The sequence below is a fragment of the Phytophthora sojae genome, assembly GCF_000149755.1.
Source record: "Phytophthora sojae unplaced genomic scaffold PHYSOscaffold_8, whole genome shotgun sequence".
Lineage (NCBI taxonomy): Eukaryota > Oomycota > Peronosporomycetes > Peronosporales > Peronosporaceae > Phytophthora > Phytophthora sojae.
This window is the reverse complement of record NW_009258122.1, coordinates 46,052-62,229: the sequence shown is the minus strand read 5'-3', so window position 1 is coordinate 62,229 and position 16,178 is coordinate 46,052. Positions and strand designations below refer to the sequence as shown.

Genomic DNA, 16,178 nt, shown 5'->3' with positions numbered 1-16,178 from the left:
ATATTCCGGCCTCGAGGCCAGGCACGTAGTCAGAGACCGAGCCGCAGCTCACCCAACCGTCCTGCACGGTGTCCACATGGCCGCCGTACAGCTCATCCTCTTCCACGCCATTTCTCCGCCTGACGCCCAACTGCATCGCATCCGATCTGCCGTTCCGCCCGACACCAAAAGCCTGCTCATGCTACTGGCTCCGAGGGGCCCCGACGCTCGGCCGAAGCCTAGCTGCAGTCCACGCCGCCACCGTACGCCCTAACACTGCAGCTGCTGATCCCAGGAGGCCATTACCCTGCTCAATTCCACGCAGCCGTTAACGCACATGCCGTCCTGCACCGCACCACCACTGCACTGTTGCTGCTGCTGGCCTCCAGGGCTGCCATCCGCCTGAGGCCACGCAGCATTCCACGCACCCGCCGTCCACACGAAATCATCCTCCTTTGTCGTCCCGCACGACACTATCGCATCTTGTGCTGCTGCTGGCCTCGAGGACAATCAGCCCACCCGCACTCGAGTCGCCGCTGCCGCTCGTCCGTCCTGCTCTGGATCCTGCGGGCAACCGTCAAGGGGTCCCGCCGTTCTACACGGCGTCCTCGTCCTCATCCTGCTCGTCCTGCTCCTGGCCTAAAGGGACATTACCCACCCCGAGGCCGAGCAACTGTCCGCCCCGCCGCGATGCACGACGTCCCCTCTTGACCATACTGCCGCTGGTCCCTAGGGCCCTATCCATGCCGCCATCGTCCTTCCTGCAACTCCTGCTGGTGCTAGTCTCGACAGCGAACACTTGTCCGGTCAATCGGCAGTCCATGCTGCAGTCCTGCTGCTCCTGCTGCAACCGCTGGCCCCGAGGTCGATCACAACCCCGAGAGCCACTGCTTGCCTTTTTGCTTTGTGTTTTTTTCAGTGAGCGCCACATTATCACTGTTAAAAATCATATATATATATACTTTTAGAATTGTCCGAATCCAATTTTCGTACATCAAATTGTTCGAACCTGCACGGTATGATGGTGGAGCTCCTTGAGGCTGATGATGACCCGACAGCACCGGCCGAAATCGAGCAGGTGTCGGGGAAGCCTAAAGTCCATTTTTCTGCCATTCTCAACGAGGTTATTTTGGTACTTGAATCAAGGTTTTTCGCCTATCCTCGACAAGGTTTTTCTGGTAAACTCGACTTTTGACCAACACGTTTAAGGTTTTTCGGGTTTACTCGACGATCATAGACACGCCACGTAACACATTCAGTCTGGATTTTGCTGGGTGGCGCACAGAGCTCGATACTTCGCTAAGAGTGCATCTGTCTGGTTTACTGTCTAACTACCTCTAGCACGTCTTGCGAGTATCCGGGGGCAGGGTCACGGACTGCTGCTGTCTGGAGTAGACGTTGGTGGCGCTCGATCTTCGCGTTGAGGTCGCCCGAGCGATGGAGGACCCACAGATGCTTGAGGACGGCGCTTGAGCCACGCGACGTGATGTTGCGCTCGGCGAGGAATACGTAGATGGTCTCCTCCGCGCGCTGCCCTAGCTCGAGAACACGATCGCGGTAGTCGGCAGAAGTGGTATCCAGCGTGAAGTCCTCCGCCAAAAACAGCTTCATGAAGGCTACGAGCAGCTTGGCATCGGACTTTGGATGCTTCGAGATCGGCGCCTCCCACATCCGCGGCGCCTGGGCGTACCACGCAAACCATTTAGCATGAAGGTGAGTTGCAGACCCGCGTCTGCGCTTGGGCTTCTCTTGATCTTCGCTGGACTCTTGCTGACGTTTCATGGTCTGTCTAGCGCTTTGTTCCCATCTACATTTGCTTCTAGGTTATCCGTGCGCTCATCCTGGCGTTTTATATGCTGAATTAACTGGTCAATGACACGGCACTGATGGTCGTTGATCTTGCTTGAGTAGCTTGGTTCTTGGGGCGATGGCTCTGCTTGTTCCTCTCTTGACTTAGGTTCTCTGTTTCCAGAAGGCGCAAGATAATAGCTCAGCAATCGAAGCCCCCGCGCTAACGACAGCAGCTTCGATGTGCTGAACAGCAACGCCTCCAGCTTGAAGCTCCTTCATTTGGGGGTAGTGCAAGACAAGGTACGCAGTGAGAACGTCAGCCACTTGCTGACTGATGTTGTACTTTAAGCTTTCCATCTTGTAGCAGGTCGCGAACAACAGCTTCTGGACTTCGAAAATCTTCTGCTGCGTCTCTGCATCAAACGACTTCAAGTTCAGCGTTTTTACCGCTGCCTTCGTGCTGTATCCGCTGAGAGCCTTGCTAACCTTGTGGTCTTCCCTGCTCGTGTTGAGGATGTAATTGAAGCCCTTGTTCGTCGTGCTCATGTTCCAAGCGCCTCGGTCGAAGATCGAGCGATGCGTCAGATCGTGACAGCCGTTCACATGCTGCGCACCACCCCGCCGAAACGAGTGCGACGTGAGCAAATCGACTACGCCAGCTCTGTGTGCAATGCGGTTCAGGATGCGGTTGCCGTGCGTGAAGATCGTCGGTGTGGTGTCCTTGCGTGCAGGTGTAGCGGGAGCAGGCGCAAGGTCGGCAGGTGCGGGGGCGCTCCCAAGAGCGGCGAACTCATCTGGATGGTCTAGGACATCCACCAGCGGTGTTGCTGGGGAGAGGTCTACCGCGGCTTCAACTTGGACGTCAGGTAAGTTGTCGATCAAGCTGACGGGCGGCGCCGTCTGGGTGATTATCGCCGCGGCTATCGCGTGAAGCGGGCAAGTGACGAAATCGGTCCCTGGAAACAGCGAGAGTCCCTGTTCTTCGGACGTCTTCATGCGTATGAAGCGTACGAAGAAAACCTCTGCCGCGTCGATCGAGAGGTTCTGTTTGCGGACAAGCGACAAATCGGAGGCGTGACCAAATATGTACCACAGCAGACACAGTAAAAGCGGCGTCTTGGTAGTCACTAGAGGAGTGTACGTGCTGATACAAATACACCATCATCTTTTTTAGGTCACTCTTTGAGCACGGTGGTGCTTTGTTGACTCCTTTTCCGCCTCGCTTCATGCAGTAGCTGTCGAGAGTGTTGCGATTGTACACTTCGCAGTCTAGTTGTGTGTCTTCGTATCGAGGCACGTGCTTGCTGTGAAGTTGTTGCCAAAGGTAGGCAATTGTGGTACACGTGGTGGAATACTGGGGATTTGATTGGCGGAGCCCCTATATTTGACACTTCTGATTGGCTGAGAGAAAGGCAAGTTGAAGTTGCCTTTCTGGATACGATCTGCAACATTTACTTTTTGCTCCCCCGCCTCTCCTACGACGAAGTAGGAGGTATGCGTTGGTACGATTCATGTTTAGGCATAGGAGACTAGGATATGATCGTTAGTTTGGCCTAACTCATTCTAATTCACTCTCGGATTTCCTTCCTAACCAACACTCGACTACCAAGCCTCACCCGCATAATCTCAAGTGGTTATGAGCCCAAGCTACGCAGACACCGCGAAGTTCGTGGAAGACAACTACTTCCACTGGGAGTTCAACATGCGGATGAAGCTGCCGCGCAAGCGACTGCTGGCCCACATCGTCAAGCCAGAGTTCGACCAGCTGAGTGACCGCTCCACGGTACAATGGAAGACCGACGATCTGAAGGCCCTTGGTGTGATCGCTGGGGACGTGAGTCTCACATAACAAGTCTACATCCGTGGAGCGACAACCGCTGCTGAGTCGTGGCGCCTGCTTGAGGAGCAGTTCAACCGCAACACTCTCAAGAATCGGCTTGTCGTGACCAAGAAGTTGCACAACTTCAAGATGGAGCCCGGGACGCGGTTCGCGGCACATGTGGACCGGTTCAAGGAGCTGGTGCTGCAAATGGAGACGATTGGTGAAGCTCTGGACGAGACTCGCCAACTCGTGCTGCTGCTGGGCTGTTTGACGGAAGAGTACCGGATGATCAGTACCGTACTCGAGAACACGCCGAACATGACGTTGGCGTACGCGATCCAAGCTCTGTCTGGTGTTTAAGTATCTGAGGATTCGACATCGGCTCGGGAGAAGGCATTTGCAACGAAGAAGAAGTTCCGCAAGCGCGGGTTCTCCGGGAAGTGCTTCTACTGCAAGAAGCTCGGGCACAATGAACAAGAGTGCCGCAAGAAGAAGGCCGATGAGCGACGTGGACAAGTCGCGCAGGAGGCGTCGGACTTCGCGTTCACGGCTACGGGTGCAATGGCGAAGTCGGAGTGGCTTGTGGACTCCGGTGCCAGCTCGCACATGACCAGCGTCCGGGACAAGTTCATGTCCATGAAGGAGCTGAAGACGCCAGTCCTTATTACGATCGCGGATGGCACGAAGATCGACGCAGTTGCAAAGGGCACCGTCGGATTGAAGCTGATGGACGGGACATCCGTCACATTGTCGGATGTTCTGTACATCCCGGAAGTTGATGGGAGCCTCATCTCGGTGTCGAAGCTGGCCGAGAAGGACGTCGACGAGCAATTCAGCAAGGACAAGTGTGTCTTTCCATTTGGCAGCGTGACGGTGATGGAGGCCAAGCGCTGTGGAAACGTCTACAAGCTGAAGACAGTGGGGGACGAGGTGTGTCGTGCGGCGACGACATCTCGTAAGGAGCCATTGGCCGTCGTGCACGCCCGTCTCCGCCACATCCCGTACAAGCGCTACGAACAGCTGTTGAGCATGACCTATGGGGTACCGCGCATCGCGAGCGACGTGTCGATGGATAACGTGTGCGCCGGATGTTGCATGGGGAAGATGCGCGCTGACGACTTCCCACGTCACCCTCAAGAGTGCAGGTGTACTCGACTTGGTGCACACGGACGTCATGGGTCCGATGCAGGCCAAGACACCTGGAGGCTGCACATACGCAGTGATCTTCATCGACGACTACTCAAGACATGTGACGGTGTACTTCATGAAGGCGAAATCGGAGGTGCTGTCGAAGTTCAAGATCTTCAAGGCAGCAATGGAGAACGCAACGGGCAAGACGATCAAGCGCCTGCGTTCGGACAATGGCGGCGAGTACACAGGCAAGGAGTTCAAAGCCTACCTCGGCCGCAACGGCATCAAGCATGAGAAGACGGTGCCGTACACGCCTCAGCAGAATGGATTGACTGAGCGCATGAACAGAAGTTTGGTAGAGATGGCGCGCTGCGTGCTCTACCATGAAGGAATCGACAAGAAGTGGTGGGCAGAATCTGTCAACACGGCGGCCTGGATCATGAACCGGATCCCGAATTCGGTGACCGTCAAGACACCCCACGAGATCGTGCACCGAGCCAAGCCTCAACTCAAGAACATGAAGGTGTTTGGTGCACTCGGCTACGCCCATATCGCCGATGAAAAGCGTCGGAAGCTGGATGCGAAGGCGTTCAAGTGTCGATTCCTGGGCAACGAAGATGGTGTGAAGGGATACCGCGTTCTCAACGTGGCGACGGGGAAGGTGCAAATCGTGCGCACTGTGAAGTTCATGGAGACGGCTGAACCCGACCACCTGATGACACGCCTGGAGATCGACGACGATGAAGAACCGATTACCACGGGCCCAAGCTCGGAACGAGTACCTGCATTGGTGCCTGTTCGCGACGTTTCGACTGAAGTTGAAGTTGGCAGCCCGACTATGTCACCGAATGACGTGACGACAGGTGGAGCAATCGTTCCGTACACTACCCATCCGATGATTACTCGGTCGCATGCTCGTCACATTGAAGAGACCAACGATCCTGAGGAACCCGGAGCTCGCAAGAAGCAAGTCGTTGCGCCATCCGAGATCAGGACGAAGCGTCAGAAGGTGGACCGAGGTCGCGTCAAGTCGGACGAGAACCAACTCACTATCCACGGTGGGATGCTGATGGCTGCAACGGAGGAGGTGCCAAGGTCGTATCAAGAGGCGATTACGAGTGAGGATCGTGCCCAATGAAAGGCAGCGATTGCAAGTGAGCTCAAGTCGCTGATGAGGAATAAGACATGGAAGTTGGTGCCCAAGCCCAAACACCAACGCGCGATTGGCTGCCGCTGGGTGTTCGCGTTGAAGCGCGATGAGACGGGGAGAGTCGTTCGGTACAAGGCTCGTCTCGTGGTCAAGGGGTACTCGCAGCGCCATGGAATCGACTACGAGGAGACCTGGTGTACCTGAACTCCATTCGTGCGAAACTCGCGAAGGGCTGCGCCGACGGAATGGAGATTGGCCAGTGTGACATCGACACTGCGTTTTTGTATGGAAAGCTCGAAGAGGAGATCTACATGGTGTTGCCTGAAGGACTTCGAGAACTGCTGGATTTGGCTGAAGCTCAAGGTGAAGATGACGTCGTCTGCCTGCTACTGCAGAGTTTGTATGGACTCAAGCAAGCGTCTCGCGTATGGAAAGGGACGATCGACGCGCATCTCAAGAGCATAGGATTTCGAGCTGCCGATGCCGACCCGTGTGCCTACACGAGAGGTGCTGGTGACGACGAGTGCATTGTGTGTCTCTACGTCGACGACATGTTGATTGCATCTCGCCAGCGGACTATCATTGAATCGGCGAAGGCAGGCATCGCGGACAAGTTTCGCATCAAGGACCTCGGACGCGCTCGATTCATCCTTGGCATCGAGATCGACTACGACACGGAGGCCAAGACGCTGGGCATCTGCCAGCGGGCGTACAACGCGTCGATCATCAAGAAGTTCGGCCAGGAGAATGCGAAGCCGTGTCTGACTCCACTCGACCCAAGTGTGCAGTTGACCAAGGCGGACGAACCCCAAACCGAGGAGGACAAGGCCAAGATGAAGTCGAAGCCGTATCGCTGTCTCGTGGGAAGTTTGATGTACCTGGCGTGTGGAACTCGACCGGACATTTCAGCTGCAGTGGCCAAGCTGAGCCGTATTCTGGAGAACCCCGGTGAGAAGCACTGGGATGCTGGTATCCGTATGGTACGGTACCTGTTGAAGACCAAGAATCTCGGAATCGTTTACGATGGATTGCTTGGCACGGAGCTCGTCGCGTATTCGGACGCCGACTGGGCTGGCAACCGCGAAGACAGACGCTCTGTAAGCGGAATGATGCTGATGTTGTGTGGTGCTCCCGTGGTTTGGCGATCGACTTTTCAGAAGACGGTCGCGCTGAGTTCGACTGAGGCGGAGTACATGGCTCTCAGCGAATGTGTGAAGGAGGTGGTGTGGATGCGACTGCTGCTCAAGGATTTGAGTGCGGAGCAAGCTGGACCTACGGTGATCTACGAGGACAACCAAGACGCCATGGCGTTGGCGAAGAATGTCGGCTACCAAGCTCGCACCAAGCACATCGACATCCGCTATCACTTCATCCGCGAGAAGATCACGAGTGGTGTTGTGGAGCTCGACTACATTGAGTCCAAAGAACCAACTCGCTGATTTCCTGACCAAGGGACTCTCGACGAAGACTCTTCGCTGTCTGCTTGAGCGCAGTAACATCACTGAGATGCTCGGGTAGACTGCAAATTGAGTGGGGGTGTTGCGATTGTACACTTCGCAGTCTAGTTGTGTGTCTCCGTATCGAGGCACGTGCTTGCTGTGAAGTTGTTGCCAAAGGTAGGCAATTGTGGTACACGTGGTGGAATACTGGGGATTTGATTGGCGGAGCCCCTATATTTGACACTTCTGATTGGCTGAGAGAAAGGCAAGTTGAAGTTGCCTTTCTGGATACGATCTGCAACATTTACTTTTTGCTCCCCCGCCTCTCCTACGACGAAGTAGGAGGTATGCGTTGGTACGATTCATGTTTAGGCATAGGAGACTAGGATATGATCGTTAGTTTGGCCTAACTCATTCTAATTCACTCTCGGATTTCCTTCCTAACCAACACTCGACTACCAAGCCTCACCCGCATAATCTCAAGTGAGAGTCTTCCCCATGCTAAGCAACTTTGCTTCGACAATATGTCGTTGCACAGGAAATAGCTCGAACAGCCACATTTTGCTCTGGATGAAGTACTGCATGGCAGTGTTCCGAGCAAGCGCTTTGCCCTTCTTACCCTCGTTGAATGCAAGGTACATACCAAACATATCCAATACAGACAAAAACACTTACCCGTGCCATCTTGCTCAATGCATTGTCTAACATTGTCAAACTCTACGTGCTCACTTTTTACAAATGCCATGAATGCACTGATGGCAGTGTCTTTCGTGCGCTTAGTGTTGCCCGGCTTGAGCTCATCCAAGCCCATCCTCGGCGATGTGGTCGGATAGGGAGCAAATATGTAAGTGATATGCTCTACACTAGCAGTTTGAATAGAGATACACATATTTTTTAGACGATACGTCGGAACGGCTGGTGTAGAGGACTTACCTAACCCTATATCTTGTGATTGGTCAAAATTGTTTTTCTTCGGTGTTGTGATTCGTTGTTTATAAATAAAAAAGGTGATTGGTCGATCGCGAGAGACTGCACTACATACAAATTCTAAGTATGGTCGGATAAGTCGTCATATTCACCCATACCAGAGACATATCGATTTGCCAGCCTGGGTGATTTACTGCTCTTCTATTCATATGTATACTGAGGGTACATACAGTATACATGGATATCGTCCTTGAAGACCTAGCTTTGGCGTGTTGTCGCCTGCTCCAGGTACGTTGCCGACTTCATGTTTGCCATTCTGACCAGATCGACTGGGGGACGTCGGCCAAAACTATGTGGTATACATAGTTTGAAGCGTCGGCTCCAAAACAACATGCCGAAGCGCAGCGAACGTGGTGCTCAACTAGTTTTAAAAAGAATAATGTACATGTACCGGCCTTGTTCGATCAGATTCACATGGCAACTGGTCGGACTTCTGATCCGTCTTACTTAAGTTACTTAAGTTAAGTAGGCTGCTTTCTTTTCTTGGCGTGAAACTGATTTTGTAGGAACTGTATTGTTCAAAGCAATTTCGTCTAAGGGCTTCTAAGTACCCCCCCTAATTTAAAATCTTTTAGCTTTTAAGCTTTTAAAAAAGCTAAAAGTACAGTAATGGGTACTACTGTAGTTGTCTTGCTCGTCTGTACATGTATATCCCTGTGGATCAGACATCGGTGCATGTATGTACCAGTATGCGGGTTTGGTAGAACGGTAAACGAAACCCAATCAAGTGTCCTCGGAAAAGCAAAACACCTGAGCTTACGTTCATCTTGCTAGAACAAACGGGTGGTTTTCACTTTATTAACTTTTTTTGTCCTGATAGGACAAAAATATATTGAAATGAAGTGAATTTCGGTTTAGTTCTACACTTTCCCTCCAAAAAATGCTGCTACCGCCTTCATCCAGCGTTTTTGTCTGATCCCCTCTGATTCAATGACGCAGTGTTGTGTGGATTTTGGAGAAGCCAAACTCGAGAAGGTTTAGAATGTTACCGTTGCCTACAGTACATCTATCTAGATATCTTTCAAGGAGTGTTTTTGTCAGTTTTTGCCAACGTTGTTCAGCTGTTAGTGTAACATTCATTCTTGCTTTTGATGCAGATCTTTTGGCTTTGAGTAAAAGAGAAGCAGTTTCCCAGCGATTTGAGAAATCGGAGATCTGTTTTCCATACAAACCGCCGGCTTGTATGGAAAAATAAGCCCCCCCCCCCCGGTTTCAAACCGGGGGGAGAGCTTCTGTTTTTCTCGCAAAGCCCAAGATGGCGGACTATTCAACGCCTTGAGGTTTCGAATGAGCGACACTGGAAAAAAAAACGGAGTCCGACTTTCGTGAACAAGTTACAATTCGCTACGCTGTTGTTGAAACAATGACTACGTGGTACTGCTCTGATTAGTGAAAGACTCACTATTATATAGTGCATTGTACCTCGAACTGCAGTACAGACAACGACGGATAAATACGGTAACGCAAAACCCGGCACACATATGTTGTACTTTTTACAATAAGTACTTCAGATAGCTAATCAGCTTCGAGATTTACACTTGACATTTGTATTTCATATGGTTTTAAGTACTTTCTCTAAATTGGTGTGTACTTTATGCTCCGTTACGTGTACTTTATGTCATTGCCTTGTACAATCTCTATCGTTCCTGACAGAGAATTCTGGCACATTTACTATGGAGGATGCCATTCAGTGGTGCCGGATTTATCCGTCGTTGTCTGTACTGTAGAATGCACGAGCCCCGTGGAAGCATACACATTGTGTCTAAGTTACTTCCACATCGCGTGGACCACGTGTGGTGTTGTACCGTCAATGTCATGCGTAAAGACCTGCACCTCACGCGAGCCACACAAAGTCAATGCTCAAGATTGGATGCGTCCAGCTTACAACTGATTAATCTCCGTGATCAGCCCTCTCCATAGAGCCCGCCAATACGAAGGGGGCTCATTGTATTCAATCGACCCTTTAGAGCCCAGTCGACCTCGAGACGAGAAATCAGCTGCGCCCCGACCAAAATGCGCCTGATTCAGTTCTTCCTGCTGGTGCTCGTCACCTTCGCTGTCTGCTGCAGCGCCCTCGCATCGGCGGAAGACCCCAACCAAATGAAGAACACAGTATCGACTGGGCAGCACCAAGCCGCCACCCGTTACCTGAAGGGCAGCAAGACCACAACCGACATGACCTCGGCGGATGAAGAGCGATTCACCCCCCAGTTCGGTCAGTACTGGGGCATCTTCAGGCTTCCCAGTTTCGCAAAACTCCCCGGCGCCCAGCAGGTCGCTTTCCTGAGGCAGAAATTCGGCAAGGGAGCTGGGAAGGTGATCAACTTGTGGTTTAGGCTCGTTCGTAGGAGTAGTAAGAACTCCGGCATCTAGAGTCTGCGTAACCAATCACGTCAAGCAGATACAGTAGACATCGTATTTATGATAGGTTTTACGACCACTGCGGAGTCTACACCCTTTACCATCAAGTTTGAAGGAAGTGCCAGCAGTTCTAAACGTTTTTAAACAGTAAAATGGAAAGCGTGTGCACAGTTTTGCCTCTGAATCGAGAATTTGCGGGCATCTCGCGCAAGAAGAAAAATGGATAATGCGACTGCCAGTCATAGTACCAGTACGAAGCTGCTGCTTAACTACTACATGTATTATACTACATACTAGTAGTAAGCTTACGCAAAAATGTTGTCCTTTAATTAAAACCCATCGTAAGTTACAGCTTCACTTGTTTTCCTACGTGCTTCGTCAAGCAAGAATCTCGCTTGTACTGTAACAAAAAAAAGCCTAGAACGAATCGAGCGAGAAGTCTTCCGCAGCATCGAAGGAGAGGGAAGGTAGTCTATTTAACTTCAGTTATTGCTTCCTTCAAGGAAGTTCCTTGTAATATAATCTCAGTCGTTTTATTAGCGCCATCTCCTTTTGGTGGAGCCATGGTGCCGGAGGTGGAGCGGATTCCGCTAGTAGGGGAGCTTTGCCAATGCTGAGCGTGAGATACAGTCGTTGAATTTTTGTAGCTGGGCGTGCGCTTTCTTTCTTCGCCACTGCACGCAGTTGGCCAAGACACGTAGCCCACATAGTTTCAATCTGCCGCTGTGCCGTCCAGTGTATTCCTTCGTGTACTACCTGGTTTCGGATCTGCCAGAGCAGCTTACATCCAATGCTGCAGAGTGCCTACCATATTCGTCTGAGAGACCCCCCGTGCTCCTGATCCCAATGTCCGTGCATTGCTGTTAATCGACACTGGATTCTGTCACTGACTGGCGCTGCTTGCCGGGCAGAGAGATAATTCTTGTAGTTGGCCAGGTGCTGTGGCGTCACCTCTCATCCTAGCCGCAGCACCTTCGTCCAAAACGCTTGTGCTCTTGTATATGACCGCGCAATATGCGTGATAGAAAGTTGCCCCCTTACGCAGTTGCTGTCAGCAGCATCGAAAGAAAACATAGATATAACCTTACGCCAGGGTCTCAATTAGAAAGAATTTACTCCTTGGTTTCAGTATCGACTTGCTGCATTGCGCCTGGTAGGAAACACTTCTGGTATTTACTAATCACGACCGAACTTTCTCATAATACTGTATGAAAAGTCTAAGTCTGGCATTTTAATTTTTTAAAAGAAAACGAGGAGATCAATTTTAGTGCGGCCGAGGCGGGGATTGGTCAAACTGCTACAAAGTAAATTCTTGCGATAGACCAACCATGGGGGACGCTTCGAGAATCGATTGAGTCTACTTTACTTTTTGCCAGAGTTGGGCGTGCCGCCAATTACAACGCCTCCGACACCCAGTACGACCGCCAGCCCTGAAAACAAGAAAATCCACTGCATGATGCTCGAGCCTTCCTTTGGGTGCTCCTTGGCGAACTTTTCAACCAATTTGAGTTCATCTTTCGTGAGCTTTTGGGGGTTCGTGACGAGAGACTTGGCCCTTCGCAGCTCCGGGTTCTTCGCGACAATATTCTTCACCTTGTTCATCTCAGCCTCCTTCAGCGACATGGCCCTCATCTTGCCTAGACTCGGCGTCTTCTTCAGCAGAGTCTTGACCTTGTTCAACTCAGCTTCTCCCTTCGTGAAATACTTTAGCTTATTGAAACTCGCCGACTTCGTAAAGGCTGAATCGATGTTGGTGATAGCTCTCTCTTCATCTGCTGTGTTTGCTGCGTCGTCTTCATTCCAAATCGAGTTCTCGTTCCCTCGAAGGTAGCGAGTTGGTTGGTTGTTAGGATGAAAATGCCCCTGTTGAACACTTGCTTCAGGAATTTTGACCCCGCTGGATGCATCAGCGAGCCCCGCGCAGCATACAACGCGGCTGATGGCCACCAGCAAGAAGAAGTCAGTCGTACGCATGGGGCCTTCGTTTCAAATTCTTCAGCGTGATTGGGGGCGGTGTGTTGACACGGCAGCAAAACTGAGAGTAAGCTGGATTGAGGTCAAGGAACCCAGACCGACACTGTGCCTAGGGAACTATTCGGACTGTCAAGTATCTTTCGGATGTGCTCATAACGCAATTTCAGGTTGTGCTTCACGAAACAAATTGCTTACAACGAACCATCCGAACGCACGTAACAAGTGTATTCACACGTAGGATATTTTATAATTTCCTTTCGTGTTAGGGGGGGAGACAGCGAGCGCCAGATCTATGCTGCTCGACATTCGACCAGCCCTCGCAGCGCTATCGGAGCAATAGGACTAATATGAGAAGATATCGCCCGTCGAGTTGGTTAGAGTTCGGTATCAGCATCATCTTCTTTTAGTTATTGTGTTGTACAGTGTCATCAAAATTTTTAGTTGAATATGTACACCACTGTGCCAGTACAATGTTAACGTTATTCGGATAGTCAATGCAACGTTTGGTTGAAGCGCAGCCAGAAATTGCGTTACGAGCCCATCCAAAGATACTTGAGAGACAATCCGAATATTTTTTCCAAGGTACTGTTCTGTATGCAAATATACGTTACTCTGAGACCATGATCCAGAGCGTGACCAGTTATTCCGATTTTGCTGCCGTAGCAACACATCGCCCCGATCACAACTCATGAGGTCAAAGGCCCCATGCGTACGGCTCAATTTCTTTCCTGTTAACGGTAATCAGCCTCGTGGTATGGTTCACCGATGCATCCGTCGTGATTAAGATCCCCGACGGAAGGCTTCAAATGCGCATACTGACCGTAACAATAAACTGGAAGAGGTATCACTGCCCGAACCGAAAGCACCGCTATCCGTTGCTTTAAATGTTTGAGAAAACGGGAATCCTACAACTACTTCGAAATACTAATTAGTATTCGTGACAATTCTAACTGCTGCACCACATCAAAGCGATTTAAAAGCCAGTTGAAGTTTTGCATTGTGTTGACGTAGATCAGCAGCTCTTGTCAAATGGCTTTAATCAGAAACATGCTCCGTGCTAGTCGAGATCCCAACAGAACCTGATCAAATTTACGTACGGACATGGCATTTGGATGCCATGCCCGTTCAGGTAGTTTACGATGCGAGTCTAAGCAGCGTAATTATATTTTTCTCATCGCTCTGCATGAGGCACATGTTATTCTTTTTTGATACAGACAGCTCAACAAGGAAATTATCCTGACTGGTACTGCACTCGCTGTTTGCTGAGGTCAGGTGTATTGTATTTTCTACTGCAGCATTTGGGAGCGAGATGAAACAAACTAACGGCAAGATAGCTCGGGAACAACGAGCGTACATAGTAAAATCTACGTACCAGTACTAAAACTGGCTTGCTGCGACGAACCAAAGGTGATATTCACAGGTCGAAGCTGTGCTTGGCCGGCAGAAAAAAATTGTAACTTACCGAAACCGGGTACCTTTCTAACCGAAATAAAGTACTTGTTAACCTAACCAATTACATGTTAAGCTACGAATCGCTACATATATTACTCTGTAGCTCAGGGGTTGTTTGGGAAAGGACAAGTCTAAGATAAGACTAAAAATTACGAGTTATTACTACAGCGGGCGGAGAAAGTCATAGCCCACCCCGAACTACCTGTGCGGGTCAGTATACTAAGACCAAGTCAAAAAAATGTGCAAGTGAAATGACAACAGAGCTTCAACTCACAAAATTGCCATTTCTTCTTGGTTTCGCATGAATCATTCACCAATCGACGCGGAATCGTTTAAACTATAATCTGCTCGAATTCCATTGGCTATTAAAGGCTGGATTTTGACGAATGGCCGCTCGAATGAAGCCGGTCCAATCTGAGTTTATCTTCGTTTTTGTATTGGATCACCAGATGGTGAACCCCCAAAACGTGATGAATGCCCTCAGACATTGCACGATATCATATCCGTTTCTTGGTTTCTCGGGATCCTGGTTTGCTTATATGGATGACAACATGAGTACCTTTCGCCTCATGTGTACATTGTATCGCTAGTGTTGCTGGATGCAACTGGGTAGGTCGAAACACTGGGCGGGCCTGGGGTGGGCTATGACTTTTTCCACCCGCTGTACTTTTGTGAAAGGTTGCTAAGGATTTCACAAATATACTACGCTATGCATCCGCTGAAGAATACTTTATAGCTGGGCAACGCTTGTCAATATCTCGTGCTGTCATGTCTGCTAGCTCGAGCTACGTAAGCTGTACGCCTCAAATGTTGAAAGCTTAGTACATCGTCTCACTTTAGACATGCTCGCCAAACATGGAGAGGGTTTTAATATTGTCTTCACTGCAGATTTGGATACCTGTATGTTATTATAGGTGGTATTCTGGCCCATAACGAGCTCTAGTTCGAATGTAGACGAAGCGATGAGTTGCGTAATTTTAAATAAAAAGAGAGAGCCCTGTTGGGTGAGCAAATGCCGCTCATTTTGCGAAACTCTGCCGATTGACTACTAAGACTTCGCGGGTGCTGCGATAGCTTTTGTCTAATCCGCATTGCAAGCGGCTTCGGTGCGCTGCACATGCAGCGCACCAGGCACTCTCTGAATACTTTCCCCACTCAATACGATAGTGGCATCAAAATTCATATGAGCAGGGTTCTGCAGTAGCTTTAACTCTCTCTCTCTCTCTCTCTCTCTCTCTCTCTCTCTCTCTCTCTCTCTCTCTCTCTCTGTATATATCTAGCTAGCCTAGCTCAATAGTTTGTGAGTGGATTCCAAGTTTTTGCTCCGACCCAGAGCATTTAATGACCACAGTGTTACGTTTCCAGGCTAAAATGAGACACTGGTCGTCCTCAGTATCTTCTTGACGTAGTTCAAGAACTCGACTTAGTTGACTGTCCGCAAAACGGTTTATTTACCAACTATTCATTCTTGCCAACAACGTATCTTGCTACTGTACTTGATTTCTGAAGCCTTATTAACAGAAATGGCTCCAAGTTGGGCTCCCATACAAAACTAACTTGCGTTTGAACATGTTTCGCTGAGATCGAGCCATTATTGCTGGTAAATACCAGTTTCAGAGGTCAACTTTTGACTAATTCGACCTGTGTACTCCCCCGGGGCGTTCGCTCCGGGTCGCCTATTTAGTTAAGTAAGCTAAATTTTGTGATAAAAACTTCTTCAAGGCGATTTTTTTAAAATATTGCGTTGGCGGCGCCTCAGTGAAGTTGGCACTCTTATTCGTTTTAGTTAGATGCAAATAAATGCCGAAGCTGGGAGCGTGCTCAGCGTTCTACTGAAAAAATGGCGGAGTTTGTAAAGAAAGTGTAGTAGTCATTGACTACTACACTTTCTTTACAAACTTCCGTGTTTTAGAACTACTCCCTCTTTTTTACAAATCACTATTCGAAGAAATCCAATTGCCAAACCAATACCAAATGCAATACTTTAGTAAGTCATGTTGTTTTGTTGAGTAGCTCTAGATTCGTTTTTCAAGACCAAATCGAAGGCAGAGGCGACACGCGCAACGGATTTGGCGAGGCAATACTTTCGGCT

At 50.0% G+C, this 16,178-nt stretch overlaps 4 protein-coding genes across 4 annotated transcripts; 1 reads left to right on the top strand and 3 right to left on the bottom strand.

Moving 5' to 3' along the window:
• Positions 1 to 1,299: 1,299 nt before the first annotated feature.
• On the bottom strand, positions 1,300 to 1,761 carry PHYSODRAFT_260765 (hypothetical protein; the record flags this gene model as incomplete). The annotated part of the gene is made up of 1 exon (XM_009534810.1): positions 1,300 to 1,761. The coding sequence occupies one exon, from the start codon at positions 1,759 to 1,761 to the stop codon at positions 1,300 to 1,302; it is 462 nt and encodes a 153-aa protein (XP_009533105.1).
• A 171-nt stretch (positions 1,762 to 1,932) lies between these two features.
• PHYSODRAFT_337182 (hypothetical protein) lies at positions 1,933 to 2,766 on the bottom strand (the record flags this gene model as incomplete). Its single annotated transcript, XM_009534809.1, has 1 exon — positions 1,933 to 2,766. The coding sequence occupies one exon, from the start codon at positions 2,764 to 2,766 to the stop codon at positions 1,933 to 1,935; it is 834 nt and encodes a 277-aa protein (XP_009533104.1).
• Positions 2,767 to 10,312: 7,546 nt separating this feature from the next.
• PHYSODRAFT_287018 (hypothetical protein) lies at positions 10,313 to 10,672 on the top strand (the record flags this gene model as incomplete). The annotated part of the gene is made up of 1 exon (XM_009534808.1): positions 10,313 to 10,672. One exon carries the CDS (start codon positions 10,313 to 10,315, stop codon positions 10,670 to 10,672), a length of 360 nt encoding a protein of 119 aa, XP_009533103.1.
• A 1,350-nt stretch (positions 10,673 to 12,022) lies between these two features.
• Avh1b-127 (Avr1b-1 avirulence-like protein) lies at positions 12,023 to 12,634 on the bottom strand (the record flags this gene model as incomplete). The annotated part of the gene is made up of 1 exon (XM_009534807.1): positions 12,023 to 12,634. One exon carries the CDS (start codon positions 12,632 to 12,634, stop codon positions 12,023 to 12,025), a length of 612 nt encoding a protein of 203 aa, XP_009533102.1.
• Between the last annotated feature and the right edge of the window lie 3,544 nt (positions 12,635 to 16,178).